Source organism: Lottia gigantea, assembly GCF_000327385.1.
Source record: "Lottia gigantea unplaced genomic scaffold LOTGIsca_31, whole genome shotgun sequence".
Lineage (NCBI taxonomy): Eukaryota > Metazoa > Mollusca > Gastropoda > Lottiidae > Lottia > Lottia gigantea.
The window spans coordinates 2,438,310-2,456,847 of NW_008709027.1; the positions used below are offsets into that span (position 1 = coordinate 2,438,310).

At 32.6% G+C, this 18,538-nt stretch overlaps 1 protein-coding gene across 1 annotated transcript; it reads left to right on the top strand.

The window, feature by feature from the left end:
• Positions 1-2,264: 2,264 nt before the first annotated feature.
• On the top strand, positions 2,265-15,667 carry LOTGIDRAFT_190068 (hypothetical protein; the record flags this gene model as incomplete). Its single annotated transcript, XM_009057833.1, has 11 exons — positions 2,265-2,334; positions 8,092-8,210; positions 9,030-9,149; positions 10,177-10,269; positions 11,873-11,936; positions 12,098-12,160; positions 12,895-12,935; positions 13,289-13,458; positions 13,797-13,863; positions 14,415-14,454; positions 14,734-15,667. The coding sequence occupies 11 exons, from the start codon at positions 2,268-2,270 to the stop codon at positions 14,772-14,774; spliced, it is 885 nt and encodes a 294-aa protein (XP_009056081.1). The 3' UTR covers positions 14,775-15,667.
• Positions 15,668-18,538: the final 2,871 nt, after the last annotated feature.

The following is an 18,538-nucleotide window of genomic DNA, read 5'->3' on the forward strand; positions in this document are numbered from 1 at the left end:
ATATAAAGATGTTATCGAGAACATGTGGGAATCGATAAACAAAGTCATGGACAAAACAGGCGTTACAGGTACAGCTACGTTGAAAAAACACTTTGAAGAAAATTTAGAAATTTTTCATTAAATCACATTTTAGCCAAGATCAAGTTTTTAAGAGCTTCGTACTTGAAACCATGATGGCTACTCTGGCAGCTAAAATGAAATAAATGTAATCGATCAAGGACGAATGGGTGAAGAGTTGGCATCGTCGAATATCCACAACCCGCTCATATTAGGCCTACTAAAGTGTTCAATTTCAATTTATAAAGTTTTTATAGTTTTTTTGGGTTTTTTTGGACGTCGCTCGTAATTTTCTTACCAATAAAGTCATTTTATAGAATACCACATTTATGTAGGTTCAATTCTCCAAAAATCGTTATTTCACTTGCTTCATTTTGTACAGATATTTCTAGCTAGTTGGCCTATAACACGAGAAGGTCTGGTTGTATTCCCTGAAAGTGAATTCCTTGAGAATATGAAAATATCTTGAACATAAACTAGATAATCTTAACCTCAATGCATTTAGCTGATTCTCTGGAAATTATGATGTCTCAAACTGTTTATCATTTCCTAGAAACTATAGGGGGTCGCGATGACTTAGTGTTAGACATTTGCTCTTCCATCTGTAGTTTCCCAGGGCCTACCTATTGATATATCAAAATATATGTCATTCGGGCTGGTCGGAGTGGTTTACAAGTGGTTCCATAGCCCCCCTCCCCACCCAAATAGGCAGAGATATAGTATTTTGCGCCTCTGGTGCTCGGAATCGTGCTTCGCCCGACATCTCAACTCTTCAAAAATTTCGGGAAAACTAGCTTGTCCCCAGTGTACGCTATGAGTCGTTCGGATTGGCATCAACTCCAAGCCCCGTTTGTTACAGCTTGTCCCTCGGCGGAATGGAACAAGAATTAATGTTAATCCTGCGGAATTTCGCTCAATGCACGTACATGACATTACCTGCTTCATAAGCCAAAGTAGTAGGCTTGAAACTTTAGAGAAGGCCTAAAACGCAAAACTCAATTTCATTTCATTCCCATGATAGGCCTATGATCATTAACCATATAAGCTATTTGGATGATACATTCAACCATGGACCATGTTACAGTCAGAGTTCATGAGTGAGATTACAAAGATAGTTGGCTCTAGATGAACGGTTTCAGATTGCTGATTTTTGAGGTTTTGCCTAGAATTATAAAGATCATATATGAAAATCCCATTAAAGACTTTGTTATCATTTCTGACAGCTGGTAGTGGACGTATATGTTACGTTGCCTGCCTTGCGATAAGCATTGTTGAAGGTCGAACGAATTATAATTGTTTGTCAGAATTCTCGAAGTGGAACGAAAAATTCCAATTTTAGAATTCTCTTTAAATTGTAAATTCTCAGATGTCGAGAAAAATGAATTCCTTGGAATTAGGAATGGCATAATATCAATAAATATAGCAATACAAACCAAAACCTATAGGCTACATTCGAATTCATAGATATCCCATAGTCCGTAGAGGTATAACAGTCTGCAGGTATATCTGTCTTGGTACGGTGTTATAAACGTAACGAAATGTCTTCAGTTGGTGAAGAAAAGATGAAATATGAAACTATAATAAAAGGAATGACCAATGGATTTGATCTCCGAATATATTTCAGTAAGTGGGAATACTTTCTCTTTTTGGGGGGGTAGGCTACCGTAGGCTTTATTATTTATTATCCTTGGCATGTTATCTGAAAAAAGATCGTCTTATATTAATAAGTCGCTTTTCCCATAATTTAGGAGTTAGATCAGTGCGCGATACATGGTCCAGGATAAAATAAAAGCCTTGATCTATATCTTTATGAAACCGTTAATGTTTTTGTTAATTTGAACATTAAAATTGAAATTCTAGTTCTATTCGAACAATTTATGGTCGAGTGACAGGAAGGTCGTTCGTTTTGGGACCCGTCTCCACTCACAGAAGCATCTTTACGAAGGAGCACACGTAGCGAATTTTAACGTGCGCTTATTCGCACTGGATGATACATCCGACCATGGTACAGTCGGAGTGAGTGAGATTACAAAGATAGTTGGCGCTAGATGGCGCATTGACAAATGCTTCGCGCAGACTCGAACCGGTTTATTGACTGATCCACTCCAATGCAACGTGTTGGCAGACTATTTTCATTGATTAACGGTTCAGGTGGCAGACGACTAGAAGTTTTTTGTCGTCACCTTAAATCACAACAAATAGGTTTAAGAATGGCTTCTGTATACTCAGTTGAACAACGGGGACAATCTAACAGTTTGAATTACAGACTATTCTTTAGTAAGATCTTTTATTTTACTTTCCTGTCGGTTTAGACGGTTAGTGTTACGCTAGTGGTCGCTGATCAGTCTTTTCTCACCTTCTTCATAATATTTTGCGATTCATGTTTTATCATTTTTCCACAAGTAATAGAGTAGTAGATTAAATATGATTCTAAAGAAACTTGGATAGATAGGATAAGGTTTAGCCTATAACTCAACCAAGTTATTTTATTTCTACTGTATACTGATTAAAAATTATCACTTTCTACTGTATACTGATAGTGATAATTCAAAGATAAGAGGCTATCTTTGCTAGTTGAACTTGAGCTAGTGTCACTGTGGTCTGCATCTAGGCCCTACCTATGGAAGTGAATGGGTGGGTCACTGTAAAGACTTGTTTAAGAAGAGGTGACAAGCATCTCGAGGATCATGACCCGGCCCCATTTTAAAGTACGGTACCGGTACTGAACGTCATTAGCCTAAAGCCTGCTGCAAACGGGAGGAACTAGCTTATCTCCCGGTAAAGAGGTTGGGAGCTGAGCTGTTACCCCAGTGGGCGCTGAATTTTTAGTGAGACTTCTGCAGCTAGAGGTTGTGAGGAAAATATCTAATTTGATATTTTCTGCTTCAAGAGGCCAGAAATTCGCCTTGTGCAGACATCTAAGCTGCCAGATGAGCTAGAAAAAGAAGCATACCAATAGAAACGTGTTGACAGATCACATAATATCAACATGGTAACCGTGAATGATGCAATTTTAGAAGATCTACTTGCTGAAAATGGCAATTCTACCCACAGACCCTTCAATATTAAGAAAATATAGGCAATATGGAGAAAATAGTGACAAAAAGCACTCTTGTCTTGATTTTGAAAATAGTCAACTTCCATCAGCAAAACACCTTTACACTTATGCAGTTTTTTTGTGTTGGACTGCAGTGTAATGGCGTTTTGCTCATGGACATTGACTATTTACCAGAACAAGACAAAAGTGGTCTTTGTCAAGTACAAATTGATTGATGTCCAATAAAAATTACACTGCAGTCATAAGTTCAAAAACACTAAAAAAGTAAAGTAGAGGCCTTTCACGAACAGATAAACAGCTTTATTTACATTTGTGTCTGTTGTGCCATTGGAAGCCTTCTCATTTTTATACGCCCACATGAAATGGGGGCGTATATTGCCGTCACCTCATTCTGTCGGTCCCTCCGTCTGTCCGTCCGTCCACAATTGCTCGTAAACACTCTACAAGGCACAATTCTTGACTGGTTTCAAGGAAACTTGGTATGGTTGTTTGTAATCACCTAAGGATGAACCCTATCGAAAATCAGAAAAATTGAAAAATACTTAGTATGAGTTATTGCCCTTGTTCTTGAAAATGCGTTCAAATTTTAGCTTGTGAACATCCTAGAAGGCACTATTCTTGACGGATTTTAAAGAAATGTGGCTTGAGTGTTGGTAATCACCCAAGGATGAACCCTATTGAAAATCAGAAGAATCTAAAAATATTGAGTATGAGTTATTGCCCTTATTCTTGAAAACGTGTTCAGTTTTTAGCTTGTAAACTTTCTAGAATGTACAATTCTTAACAGATTTTAAAGAAATTTGGCTTGAGTGTTTGTTAACACCCAAGGATAAAGCCTATTGAAAATCAGAAAAATCAAAAAATATTTAGTATGAGTTGTTGCCCTTGATCTTGAAAAATCGTTCAATTTGTAGCTCATAAAAACTCTAGAAGGCATGATTCTTGCCGAATTTTGACAAAACATTGTTTTATTATTCATTATTGAGCTGAAGATTGAATATTTGTCTTCTAGAGTTTTCACGAGCTAAGGAATTGAACACGTTTTCAAGAACAAGGGAAATAACTCATACTCAATATTATTCAGTATCGCTCTAAAGAGTTCAAAAGAAGTGTATGACTGAAGGTTGAATATTTCATACTGGTGATTGTTACTGTACTGCTAAATATTTTTATTCAAAATCAAAGCTGCTAGTGGGCGTATATTACCTTGCCTGGCAAGCTGTCTTGATCACTTACGTGACACGGATGCAGTTGGAACATTCAGATCGGTTGTTTTAGTTGACATAGAGGAATAGCTCAGGCGAGAGTTTTCATCTGCAGTGAAAAAAGTAGTGATAATGTTGGTCAGCTAACAGCCTCTCGAGTAGGCAGCTCGTCTAGATCTTCTTGTCTACTGCAGGCTTAAACCAGAGTGTTGTGACATTCTATAAGCCAACCTATTAATATTAAATTATTTGTTGTTTTTTATTTGCATCAAGTGTAAGCTTTGGATCTAAGACTAAGTGAGTGAGCAAATGTCAAATGAATATATTTGGTTGAAAAAAAATATTGACGAAAGAACCACATCTGTCTAGATCTATGTGGGCAAATTATATAGTAAATACTTACTGTTTGAACTCATTAATGATTCAGGTATTTTATTAAGATAGTTATTGTTTTACAAACTGCAAGCTGTCTGTTTAAGTAAGTAAAGTTCTAACTTCTAACTCCAGATAGGAGAATAAAACTAAATTATTATTAATATTATCAAGGTCGTGTAATAGGCCACACCATTCAAAATATAAATCTTGAGTGGCTATGATAAAACAAAAGGCTACAGGATTATCACATCTACATGTGACTCTAAAATAGTAATCTGGCTGTATAAGACACTTTCAGGACCTGAGTGTCATGACATACTATCCTGTAATGTTTGCTACAGGATGTATAAAAGTTATATTTTTATAAAAATAATCCCATCCATCAGAAGATGTTAAGGATATATGCTTGAGTTAAGGCAATTAGACAACGATCAATAGTTGATTAGTGATCAATCTACCAATAAGCTTCTATATTACAAAGTATGATATTATTTGACAAAGTAATAATATAAGCTTATGCTTTTATTCTTGTATTCCTGGCTCATATAAAGACAAAGTGCAATATTGATTATAATAGCTGAAAACATTGTTACAATGATTACTTTCTAGTATCATGCTAATGGAAAAATCTAAGGTTATTATGATGGTCATGGTCAGAAAATTTGAATGGTCTATCTTTTTTTTCTTTTTTTAAAATGATTATTACAGACCAAATTTCATTATTTACTTTATTTTAGTACAATATGGTGGGAACAATTATATATTAAACTGAATTTTGTTTTCTGAATGAGGTAATACAGGTCAAAGTCTGTTTGTTTTCTAAAATAAATATAGTAAAAATGTACTGAGATAACGTTAGTGAATTATATTGGTGACATTTATGTTATATGTGATATAATGTTAGGCATAAATACTTTTTATACACTTACAAATATCTATTTAAACCATAATAATTTGACACTATTTTTGGTCTAAATTAGCCGGCTTATTTAATAGGTTAATACTACTGTACTACATCATATATATAAATATGGCAGATTATTACCTTACATCATACAGATAAAATAATAGAACTAAAGCCACACGTGGCACAGAGTGGGACTTTGCAAATGTAGCAAAATGCAAAAGACTCTGAAAAAATCATCCTTCTACGATAATTACATCACGCGCAAGAGCAGTCTAAAGTGGAGAAGAATTCTTTGGAAGATTGTTATAACGGAAGTAGACAGACCTCACAAATGAAAGTATCAGAAGATAGCCAAGGTCAATGACATTTGACATTGAAAGGGAGACGGTCAACAAAGGTCAAGGTTACGAGATACAAGTCATCAAAATTTTTGAATATATACGGCTATAAAACCGGAAGTTGAGATAGGACAGCAAATATAAAAGTATAAATAGATAGTCAATGTGAATGACCTGTAATCCTACAAAAATCAGGGTCAAAAAAGGTCAAGGTCAAAAATTGAAAATTTTGAATTTTCAAAAGCTGTTCCTTTTTTTGAACTATAAAGCTGAAACAATCGAACTTCTAAGACAACGTGGCTCAACGGATGAAGTAATTGTATGCAAAGTTCCATTTTGAACAAATGTATACGTTGCGAGTTATGTCCCTTGCCAAAATTGTCAATAATGAGTAATTTAACCTGGATGTGCTAGGCCCACCTCAATTTCGTTTGCATAGGTTAATTGATATTCTGAATGTTATGTTGTGTTCCAAATTTAAAGCTTCTACATCATACAGGTCAAAAGATACAAGTCAACAAGAGTCAATAAATATAAATCAAAATAGAAAATTGAAAATATGGAAATTTCAAAACCTGTTCCTTTTTTGGAACTATAAACCTGAAACAATTGACCTATGAACACAAACTGGCCAAAATAATGAGGTAATTGTGTGCAAAGTTCCTTTTTGAACAAATGTATCCTATGCGAGTTATGCCCCTTTCCCAAAATGTAAACAATTAGTAATTCAACTTGGATGTGCCACGCCCACCTCAACTTTTTTGTCATAGGTTAATTTATATTCAAATTGTCTTGTTGTGTTCCAAGTTTCAATGTTCTACATAAAACAGGTCATAAGATATATACACACCAAGCTCAAAGAAACAGAAATATTGTAAAAAAAAAAACTCAAATTTGAAAAATTCACGAATTTCAATTTTGCTTTAAAAAACGATTGTTATAAATCACTTGAAAGAGCATGAAAAGCACATTAAGAATCCGAAAAAATTAACCCTCTAGGTTAATTAGGTCACGTACTAGAGCAGTCCAAAGTTGCGAATTTGACTGTTTTCGGACAGCTATATAACCGGAAGTACATGTCGAAGGTCACATGTCAAAGTATTAACTGATTGCTAAGGTCAATGACCTTTGACCTACTAAAGGTCAAGGTCACGAGATACAAACCTTCGAATATTGAAAAAAATTCGACCGGAAGTTACAAAAAAGCAAAAGTCAAATTCAAAAATTCATTCGCAACATTTTTGTCGCCATCGACTAAAGTATACACCAACATAAAAATTTGACTAATCCCATTCTCCCCCGAAGCCCCATTTTGAGTTTTATGAAAAAGTATCAAATCAAGATGGCGACCAAAGTATTTTTCGGACTAAATTTTATTTTAAAATCGGCCATAGAATTACGATTAATAACGATATACATAATTTCGTTGAAATATTTCAATCACACCGGAAGTGAAAATCAATTTTCCACTTTAACCGGAAGTAACGCAAAAATTTTGAATACGTCAAATGGTTTACATTAGTGACATGCATCTTTTATCAAAATTTCAGATAAATCCGAAAAAAACTGAAAAATGGTCGAAAAATTTCGAAAATCGGCCAAAAAATGTATGCTACAAATTTTTGAAATTTGAAATTTTTTAACTCATATCACATCGGAATTTACTCACAGATTCCAAAAATTCCGAGCAAAATCGGCCCAAAAATGTGGCTTCCAGGGTCAAAAAACCCGTTTTTTCTCAGGTTGCAATGTGCAATTTGCATTTTTGCAAAAATGTTCCAATTTATATTTAAAAAGTAGGTCGCCATGATGCGACGTCAGAACATATTTCAGAAATGTTGCAGCTAACATAGTTTAGGCAAAAATCGAAAAAAAAAAAATAAAAGAATAGACATTTCGAAAAAAAACTGGGACTTTGCACCAGCAAAGTCCCACAATAACTTGCAACTTATGAATTTGGGGCATAAAACTTAGAAAGGTCAATGTTTTTGAAATCTTACCTAGTTAAAGAGTTATGTTGTGAAGTCATCACTAGATCTTTTTTGTAATGATAAAACTCATCAGATATACCTGTAGTCTTTGTACATATATTGTACAAGTGTTGGAACTTTTTAAATAAAATATGCCCTCACTTCATTTCTCCCATTTCAGAGGATCAGAAGGGGAAAATTGTTTCACCATGGCATGACATTCCTCTAAGAGTGCCTGGAACAGATAATGTTTTTAATATGATTGTTGAAATTCCACGATGGACCAATGCCAAAATGGAGGTAGGAAATTACAAAGATTATTATAAGAATAAGAAAGTAGTGGCATTCACTAATCTTCAATCTGTCTAGATTTTTTAGCTATTTTAGTTTAACAATCATAGTCACATAACGAAACTGACTTCAAATTTTGAAGTTCAAAGACAATTGATTTTTATACGCCCACATTATATTGCTGTAGCCACTGTCCGTCGTGTGACCTTCCACAATCGGCTTGTGAACACAATAGAGGTTTTTATCTGATTTTAATAAAATTTGGTGTGACCATTTATATTCATGAGATCTTGGTCAAGTTCGAATTTGATGATCTTACGATGAATGGTTTTTGAGTTATTGCCCTTGACTTAGGAAAAAACATCAAAATTTGTTTGTGAATACAATAAAGACTACAGGTTTTATCTGATTTAAATGAAATTTGGTGTGATCATTTATGTTGATAGGATCTTTGAAAAGTTCAAACTTTTTGATCAACGGAATTTGAGTTATTGCCTTTGACTTAGTGAAAATGCATCAGAATTTGTTAGCTCGTGATAAAGGTGACAGTTTATGTCAGAATTTTATTAAATTTCGTGTATTTGTTTAAATGAACAATATCTTGCACAAATTAGATTTTTGGTATGATTTGATACAGATAGGTGACTGCCCTTGATATACCGGTACCGGTATTGAAAAATGTATCAGGGAAGTAGGCATATCTTGCTAGGCAACCACTTGTTGACTCTCATCGTAAAAAAAAGACCCTAGTTACTACATGCAGTGTACTTTTTTTTATATATATCTTTGAATATATTTTTTCTATTCATGACTATTTTTTTAAACCAGATCTGCAAAGAAGAAAAGTTAAATCCTATAAAACAAGATATTAAGAAAGGAAACTTAAGATTTGTTAAAAATATATTCCCTCATCATGGATATATTTGGAATTATGGTGCACTTCCACAAGTAAGTCTCATTTCCTGTCAAGAATGATGATGCTTTTTTGCTGTAAACGTATTAATAGCATTCTTGACTGTTATTAATAGTGATTAGCGGTCGTTGAAAGTCCAGCGATAATACTAATCGATTCTCAGCGACGTCGGCAGACCCTATATATAGTCAGTCATGTTGTTTTTTGTTGATAATATGAATTTCGAATAATGAATTTAACTTAACTTATTATAAGATTAGGCGACTAAAACAATGAGATCCTGATAATTTGTCACACCTTTGAAAAATTTTTCTTGAGGACTACCCTTAGATTCAACACAGAAACAAATGAGTCATGATTGTTACTATACATAGTATCATAGTCACAGATTGTGCTAAATAAGGTATTATACTGAAGTGGATTGCAGACGACATTTCGGGGAGTAGAGAAGAAGAGCATAGGTATGGCCTAATTGCAAAAATTTCTGCTTCATCATTTAACGATCGAAATACGACACTTCTATTTGTAACAAAATAATAACAACTTAAAAATGTCCATTTTCGCAAGGAAAAAACGCAAACCCGAGATTTAAAAATTATCGGTTATTAAAAATGCTTAATTGATAGCAAGACTTCCACATCATTAAAAAGTGCTAATACTTCACAAAATTTGAAACGGCTATTTGATTTCGGTCCATACAGCAAAAAACTGTTATGCAAATAAAAAAAAGTAATTTGATTTCTCAAATTTATCATAATTAACAAAACAACTATGAAATTAATTTATATAGCCTTAAAACAAATGCATGTTCATTAAATGAGGCGTGTTTCGATTATTAATCAATTACATTTATGCCTCTCCCATTATTTCAATTAATCGATTATTATTTTCATCGGATTGCCCATCACTAGTTATTAACCTTTGAATTCACAACACTATTGTATGAACTTACTATTTAATTCTCTATCTGGGAAATAAAGCAAGTCGTTCTATTATTGAATAGCAAATTATGCTATGATAAAATATGATGTATCATGTAATCTATTTAACTTTGTTTTATAGACTTTTGAAGATCCAACATGGATGACTGAATCTGATCATGGTAAAACTAAAGGTGATCAAGATCCATTAGATGTTTGTGAAATAGGAAGCAAGGTATAAATAGCTTTATTTATATTTTCAGATTGAATTACATTAGATAAGGTTATTTATACGCCTACATGAAATGGGGGGCGTATATTGCCGTCACCCATGTCCGTCTGTCGGTTCGTCCGTCCGTCAACAATTGCTCGTAAACACTCTACAAGACACAATTCTTGACGGATTTTGACAAAACTTGGTATGAGTGTTGGTGATCACCCAAGGATGAACCCTATTGAAAATCAGAATTATCGAAAAATATTTAGTATAAGGGCAATTCCATGGTAAATGATACTGATTTATGAAATTTAGAATAAATCAGAAAGTTTAGAAACTTATTTTATTTCAATAAGAATATATTATACTTAATTATTTTGGGAAATTTATTATGAAAAATATTATTTTGACGAATTTTTGGAGGAATATCTTGTGTATCAGTAATTTTATGAAATTATATCAATTTTGTCTATTCATCTTAATAGGCTTGTAAAACATTCAAATCACTATTGAAATTAGTTCTGTTTAGATACACATGTAAGATAAGGAACATTTTTCTTCTAAAGAATGAAAAATTGAAATTCCTTTGTTTAACTTTTTTAACAACATACCATTTTTAAGTCAGCGGTACAAAATAGTACGTCCATTACCATATGAGGCTATTTTTCACTGTCAAACATTTATTAACACATGTAAAAATATAGGGTTCTATAATCAAAGCTAACTAATTGCCCATAGTATGCTCATAATGCAGCTGTTTGAAAATGTTTAAAATTTCAAAGTTAAGGCCCTATTTCAAATTGTGTGTCCGTTACAAATTTATGTACGTCCATTACCTTGTACGTCTGTTACCTTGATTTAAGGCAATCTTATTGCATTTGTGTTGTTTTCAAAATCATTTATATAATACATGGGCATGTGTTGGTAAATATCATACCTGTAGGCCTTGCCAAGGGACAGATCACTGAGCTTAAGGCCTGCTCAAACTTGTCTTTTTGCTCCTAATTATTGGTTCCTTACATGAAATGGGGGGCGTATATTGCCGTCACCCATGTCCGTCGGTCCGTCCGTCCGTCATAAACACTCTAAAAGACACAATTCTTGACTGATTTTGTCAAAACTTGGTGTGAGTGTTTGTAATCACCCAAGGATGAACCCTGTTGAAAATCAGAAGAATCGAAAAATATTAAGTATGAGTTGTTGCCCTTGTTCTTGAAAACGCGTTCAATTTTTAGCTCGTAAACACTCTGGAAGGCACAATTTTTGACGGATTTTGAGAAAACTTGGCATGAGAGTTTGTTATCACCGCAGAATAAACCCTATTGAAAATCAGAAAAATCGAAAAATATTTAATATGAGCTAAAAATTGAACACGTTTTCAAGAACAAGGGTAATAACTCATACTCAATATTATTCAGTATCGCCCTAAAGAGTTCAAAAGAAGTGTATGACTGAAGGTTGAATATTTCATACTGGTGATTGTTACTGTACTGCTAAATATTTTTATTCAAAATCAAAGCTGCCAGTGGGCGTATATTACCTTGTCTGGCAAGCTGTCTTTATACAACAGAACAAAACAAAACAATTTCATGTAGAATATATGTGTCTTGTTGTAATTTAGGTACATGCTAGAGCATCAGTTATTCAAGTTAAAGTATTAGGTGTTATGTTATTAGTAGATGAAGGTTTGTAGTTTATTTTTATCTTTAGATATCCATTTGTTTAGATCAGATAAGTCTATTCCAGCTATGATGGAAGACCATCATCTAGATATTGGCTCTTGTCTCAAATACATAGGCTATTGTCTCATATCCAATAATAGTTATGATTTTATTATTGATAATAGGTGAAACAGATTGGAAGATAATAGCTATTGATGTCAATGATCCTAAAGCAGATATGGTCAATGGTAAGTGACATTTAAAACAATTTGTTTGCCAAAAAGCACATGACAAAAGGTATGTTAAGATTCTGTGTTCTATATTGATTAACATAAAAACATAGTCATTTTTATAGGCCCACATGGAAATGTGGATGTATATTGCCATCGCCCCAGTCAGTCCGTCCGTCAATCCAAATTTGTTGTATGCACGACAGAGGCTACAGTTTTTATCTGATCTTGATGAAACTTAGTTTGCATGTATATATTGATAAGATCTCGGTCAAATTCCGCTTCGTTGGGTCATTTGTCTTGTCACATGATAAACCAGTGTTATTTCCCCATAATGATAACAAGATCCACATTCATTCCTTATATTTACATTGGAAATTCCCGTCAATCGGCTAACAGCGACATGAACATCATTTCTCTCTTCAAACTTAGTCTTCCAATTTTTCAAATCAAGTGCAAAATGAGCACTTTATTTCGTCTAATAAAAAACGGAATCTGTTAAATATGGCTTGATTTAAAATAATTGTTAGAAACCCTTTCAAAATCGCTTTCCAACAAGGTAAAAAACTTGGCTCAAACCTTGTTTTCGATGTATTCATACGCCTTATTGTTATGTGACAAACTACAGTTATTGGAAAATAAACACTGGTTTGGCTAACTGGTTTATGAAGGGAGTGATAGTAGAAATGTAAATATCTAGTATTAACATATCTGTTAGTTTATCAAGTATCATAGATATTGTTTTATTATAGATATTGGTGATGTTAAAAAAGTTTTTCCTGGTCTGTTATCAGTAAGTGTTTCGTCTGTCAATCATTATCTCTGTCCTAGTCTATTAATTCATACTTTATCTTCAAAGATAAAAGAAAGAATGCCATTAAATGTTTTGATTAATATGGTCATTACAGAATTGAGTAAGATTTTCGACCTTGGAATATTAACATGGAAAGAATGTGTTCTTATCTCTTCAAACGGGTGGTTGCAAAGCTGAAATAATGTAGGTTTTCTGAGATCTTTCATATCATACTGCTGTTTCTTTTCAAGCTTTATTGGCCTAAAAGTCAGTGCAAGGTTTTAATTTTAAGAGTTGACTCCCTTCAATTATAATGATATATCGGAGCTGGACTAACTTGAATATTTCTTTAGGCCACACATGAATGGTTTAAATACTATAAAGTGCCTGATGGAAAGCCAGAAAATATATTTGGTTGGAATGGAGAGGCTAAAAATAAGGCCAAAGCTTTAGAAGAAATACAATGTGCACATGTTCAGTGGACAAAATTAATCCAAGAACCTAATTCATTTGGTTTCAAATGGTATGTATATTAACATAATGTTTTGGTATCTGCAGTAACTATGTAGTCGTACAGCTCTTTATGTCAAGGGAGGCTAATCCAGAATAATTTAAGATAACCTTATTAAGATCTGAGTAGAAATATTTCATGCAGAGATTGTATAAGTGGAGTAAGAATCTGTCATTAAATTTCCTTTTGTGTAAAGCATTTGATCTCTTTGCGCACAATTGGTTTGTTAAAGATCAATTATTTTTCAGTCAGTCAGAAAGTTTTTGTGCATTCATATGTTAATTGACAGTTAAACACAAGACATTGGTATATCTATTGGTATTTGTATCTATTGTTATTTGTACTTTAAGTGAGAACACCAATACCCCTGGTAGTAATATGATAGAAAATGAAGAGGCTAGAAAAATAGTAGATGAAGTAAGTATAGTCAATTTTAAGGCTTTTTTTTTCAGAATATTTTTGTTGATAATTTCATATAAGTTATTTTATAGGGGCATGGAAAAAGCGTCTACTCGTTCGGATGGGACAATAAACTGATGTACAGACTGTGCACGTTAAAGTACCCTCAACAGTTGGAAATTGAAAAAGATCAGGCAGATGCCACTGTCCGGGCAAAATATCCCTTATTGCACCCTGGATGGCGTTGCCCTTCTTCATTAGCCAACATTGTGCAGAAAAGTAGGACGTAAATCTCCACTCATTTCAATTGGGATTGAGTTTAGTTTCATATCATAGTAAAATGGTTAGGGTTAGTGCTTTCATGAGTAGGGTATGTGAATTATTAATCAAATTATGATTACTTCAGTGTCTTTCTTTAAAAACTAAATTTAGGATATATCTATTTATATATTGTCTGAAATCAGCTCTTACAGCAACTTATTAGACTACTATATCTGTTGAATATATCTTACTGTACTCTGTCTATATTATTGAGAGAATTTGTTATATAACATTTTACACTCTTACAGATTCCACCAGCATCTGAAGGTCCACAAATTAGTTCTTCTGGTAAGTTTTATTTCATATGAATCCAAAGGATTTTATCTATGACAGAAAGAAAAGATCCAATTTAAATTTAGCTTTAAAATATGAATTTTCAGAGTTCCAATTTTATTCCCCTTGTTAATAAATCAGTAAATGTAATAATGCAATAAATATCTAAGGTTTTTTCTTTAAACATGTTTTTAAGTTTGACGACGAAGTAATTTCTTATTTACTATTCTAGTAATCGAGATAATCAATAACCTGATTGGACACATTTAACAATTTGTAGTTTTTATATTTCAGTTGATGTAGTACATTATGTGATTCCATCTGGTGAAGTGTGATAAAACCAGATATTCTTAGTTATCTTCATTTTATATTAATCATGAAATTCATCAATCTCATTTTAATACAATAATAGTAGAATCTTCAACCGTATTATTATACAATTAATACCTTGTGGGAAATATATTATTTATACAATTAATTAATTATTCTTCAAAAAGTAGAGCTGATTGCAATACATATCAAATTCTATACCCAGGTCATATTTCTTAAATTACAAAACACCAAAACATCTAAGTATGTCATTGTTTCTTACAATTTGACCTGACATATTCTACATATTTGAACCTTTTCAGTTGCATGCAACATTTTTCTTATTTGATTTGCAATAACCTCTACTTTTTGGTAAAGAGATCTAGTATCTAGTAACTTTTCATGTCTATCAAATTAACTATTCTTCAGTGTGTTATATTAAATTATGATAATTGTTTTAACTTTTGAATCCATCTCATTGTCTTTAATATTACCGCGTTACATGGTAGCTACAATAATAAACCCATTGTATTATTGATCTAGTTGTTATGTTAAAGAATTACATTTTTCTTCATTGTGCTTTGTTTAGTGTAACCTTCTGAATCACTGATTATTGGGTTGATTTTCTTTATGATTTTGACTGTTATTTCGGTTATGTTATCAAAATAAATAGTGTAAACTTTGTATGTAAATTAGAATATAGGCTAAATGACAAGATCTAGACATAATATCTAGAGAGCAAAGATAAACTGGTTTGTTTTCCTGCCTGCTACACGCAGGGCTGACATCGACAGTGTTTTGTCATTTGGATGGGACAATAAACGGTCACCCTGTGTGCTACAGACTGGGCACGTTCCCTTGATCCCTTGGAAATCGAAAAAGACCAGGCAAAAAATTGCACCCTCATTTCACTCAGCATGGTGTTGCTCGTCTTTATTAGCCCACATCGTGCAGAAACGTAAAACTACGTCCATTTCATTTACCCCATAAAGAGTGATTTGTAGCAAAACAAGATTATCTCCCTTTGACCATATGGTACAAGGTTTACTGGTACTCCATCCAGCTTTTTCTCTGCAATACTATGAACCGCAATATTGTAAAATTGTTGCAAGCAATAAATAAAATACCACAAGAATAAGATGCTTGGACCCCCTTTGTCAGATTTGCACATTAGTATGTTATACCTATATCAGATATTATCTATTCTACAGCATATTATACCTATATCAGATATTATCTATAAGTATATTATACCTATATCAGATATTATCTATTCTACAGTATATTATACCTATATTAGATATTATCTATTCTACAGTATATTATACCTATATCAGATATTATCTATTCTACAGTATATTATACCTATATCAGATATTATCTATTCTACAGTATATTATACCTATATTAGATATTATCTATTCTACAGTATATTATACCTATATCAGATATTATCTATTCTACAGTATATTATACCTATATCAGATATTATCTATTCTACAGGATATTATACCTATATTAGATATTATCTATTCTACAGTATATTATACCTATATCAGATATTATCTATTCTACAGTATATTATACCTATATTAGATAGTATATATTCTACAGTATATTATACCTATATTAGATATTATCTATTCTACAGTATATTATACCTATATCAGATATTATCTATTCTACAGTATATTATACCTATATTAGATATTATCTATTCTACAGTATATTATACCTATATTAGATATTATCTATTCTACAGTATATTATACCTATATCAGATATTATCTATTCTACAGTATATTATACCTATATCAGATATTATCTATTCTACAGTATATTATATCTATACAAGATATTATCTATTCTACAGTATATTATACCTATATTAGATATTATCTATTCTACAGTATATTATACCTATATTAGATATTATCTATTCTACAGTATATTATACCTATATCAGATATTATCTATTCTACAGTATATTATACCTATATTAGATATTATCTGTTCTACAGCATATTAAACCTATATTAGATATTATCTATTCTACAGTATATTATACCTATATCAGATATTATCTATTCTACAGGATATTATACCTATATCAGATATTATCTATTCTACAGTATATTATACCTATATCAGATATTATCTATTCTACAGTATATTATACCTATATTAGATATTATCTGTTCTACAGCATATTAAACCTATATTAGATATTATCTATTCTACAGGATATTATACCTATATCAGATATTATCTATTCTACAGTATATTATACCTATATTAGATATTATCTGTTCTACAGCATATTAAACCTATATTAGATATTATCTATTCTACAGTATATTATACCTATATCAGATATTATCTATTCTACAGGATATTATACCTATATCAGATATTATCTATTCTACAGTATATTATACCTATGTGACAAGAGAAGACCTCTTCACATATCCCATACCTTGATATTGTACTTGTTGATATACCATGGCTCATATTTCACTGATGGTTGTCACATGGTTGACAAGGTCAGACGACCACTGACTGCAGACTAGATAGGAAGCAAGCTTCAGTTACAGTTATTCAGCATTGCTGCCCTGTTAATTGTGTAACTTGTGAGATCTGTACTGTGAGAGTAATAAACTGTGTCAACTGTCATAAACTTCATCGTCTGCATTCAAACTCTGCCACATTTGGCGTCGACCGATTGGATTAACTTTTTGCGAAACTTGTGTTTTGTGTAGATGTTCTACAGAAGAAGAACTTTCTAATCTGTGACTGATCTTGGATTATCATTGGGATTTTATAGATGACATTCAGTGTTTCAATAAGATTGAAAGGTGATCAAGATTTGAAATTTGGAATAGATCCAGTTGACTCTGTTGTAATTCAATTTATTGAAATTGGAAGAAAGTGACTAGTTGACTCCAGAGCCTTCTAATTTTGTTGTTTCCTGAACTGAAAACTTTGGTATAGAGTGAATGTGCAGTGGTGTATTCAAAGAGATTAGCGGAGTTTTTCTTGTTTGAACTTTGACCTAGTGCACTGGTGGAGTGGAATTTTCCAGTGAAGTGATTAACTGGTCATTATTGAACTGTGTGTTATTACCTGGTGAATATCAACAGTGGTTTACTGGTGGATATTACAGGGCAGTATTAGCAGTATAGACCAGAAGAGTTTTCAAGAACATTCTTTCATCCTGGACTGTTTGGAACTTTGTTGCACATTTTATCTTTTCTCTTGACACTTCATAATTTAAAGAGACATTTACCACTAATTTTACTTTATTGATAATTTTCATGATTTTAGATTGTATTTGTCCATGTTAAAGTCATTTTTATCTGTAAATTAATTGTATTTGAATATTGTAAAGGTAAATCAATATGGCAGACAAGTCAGGGACAAAAAGTTCAGACAGAGATTACGAACTTGAAATAGAAAGTCTGAGACAAGAATTAGCTCAAACTAAATTAGAAGCTCAATCTACACCTAGGTTTCCATACAGACCTGGTCCCCGTTTTTCTGGTCCAAATTTTAACTCACCCTCATTTGCTAACAAACCTGTAGTTTATCTTGGTAAGAGTCGAGGTCCTAAAAAGTTTAGAGGTAGACCGAGGTACAGTTCTGAAGATCCAACTGTTCATGAATGGATTGAAGAAATTTCGGCAGTGATTGGTAGTTTAAATTTGTCTTCAGAAGAAGAAGCACAGTTTGTGTTCTCTCACTTGGAAGGTGAAGCCAAAGAAGAAATGAAACTTCGTCGAGCTCAAAAGCA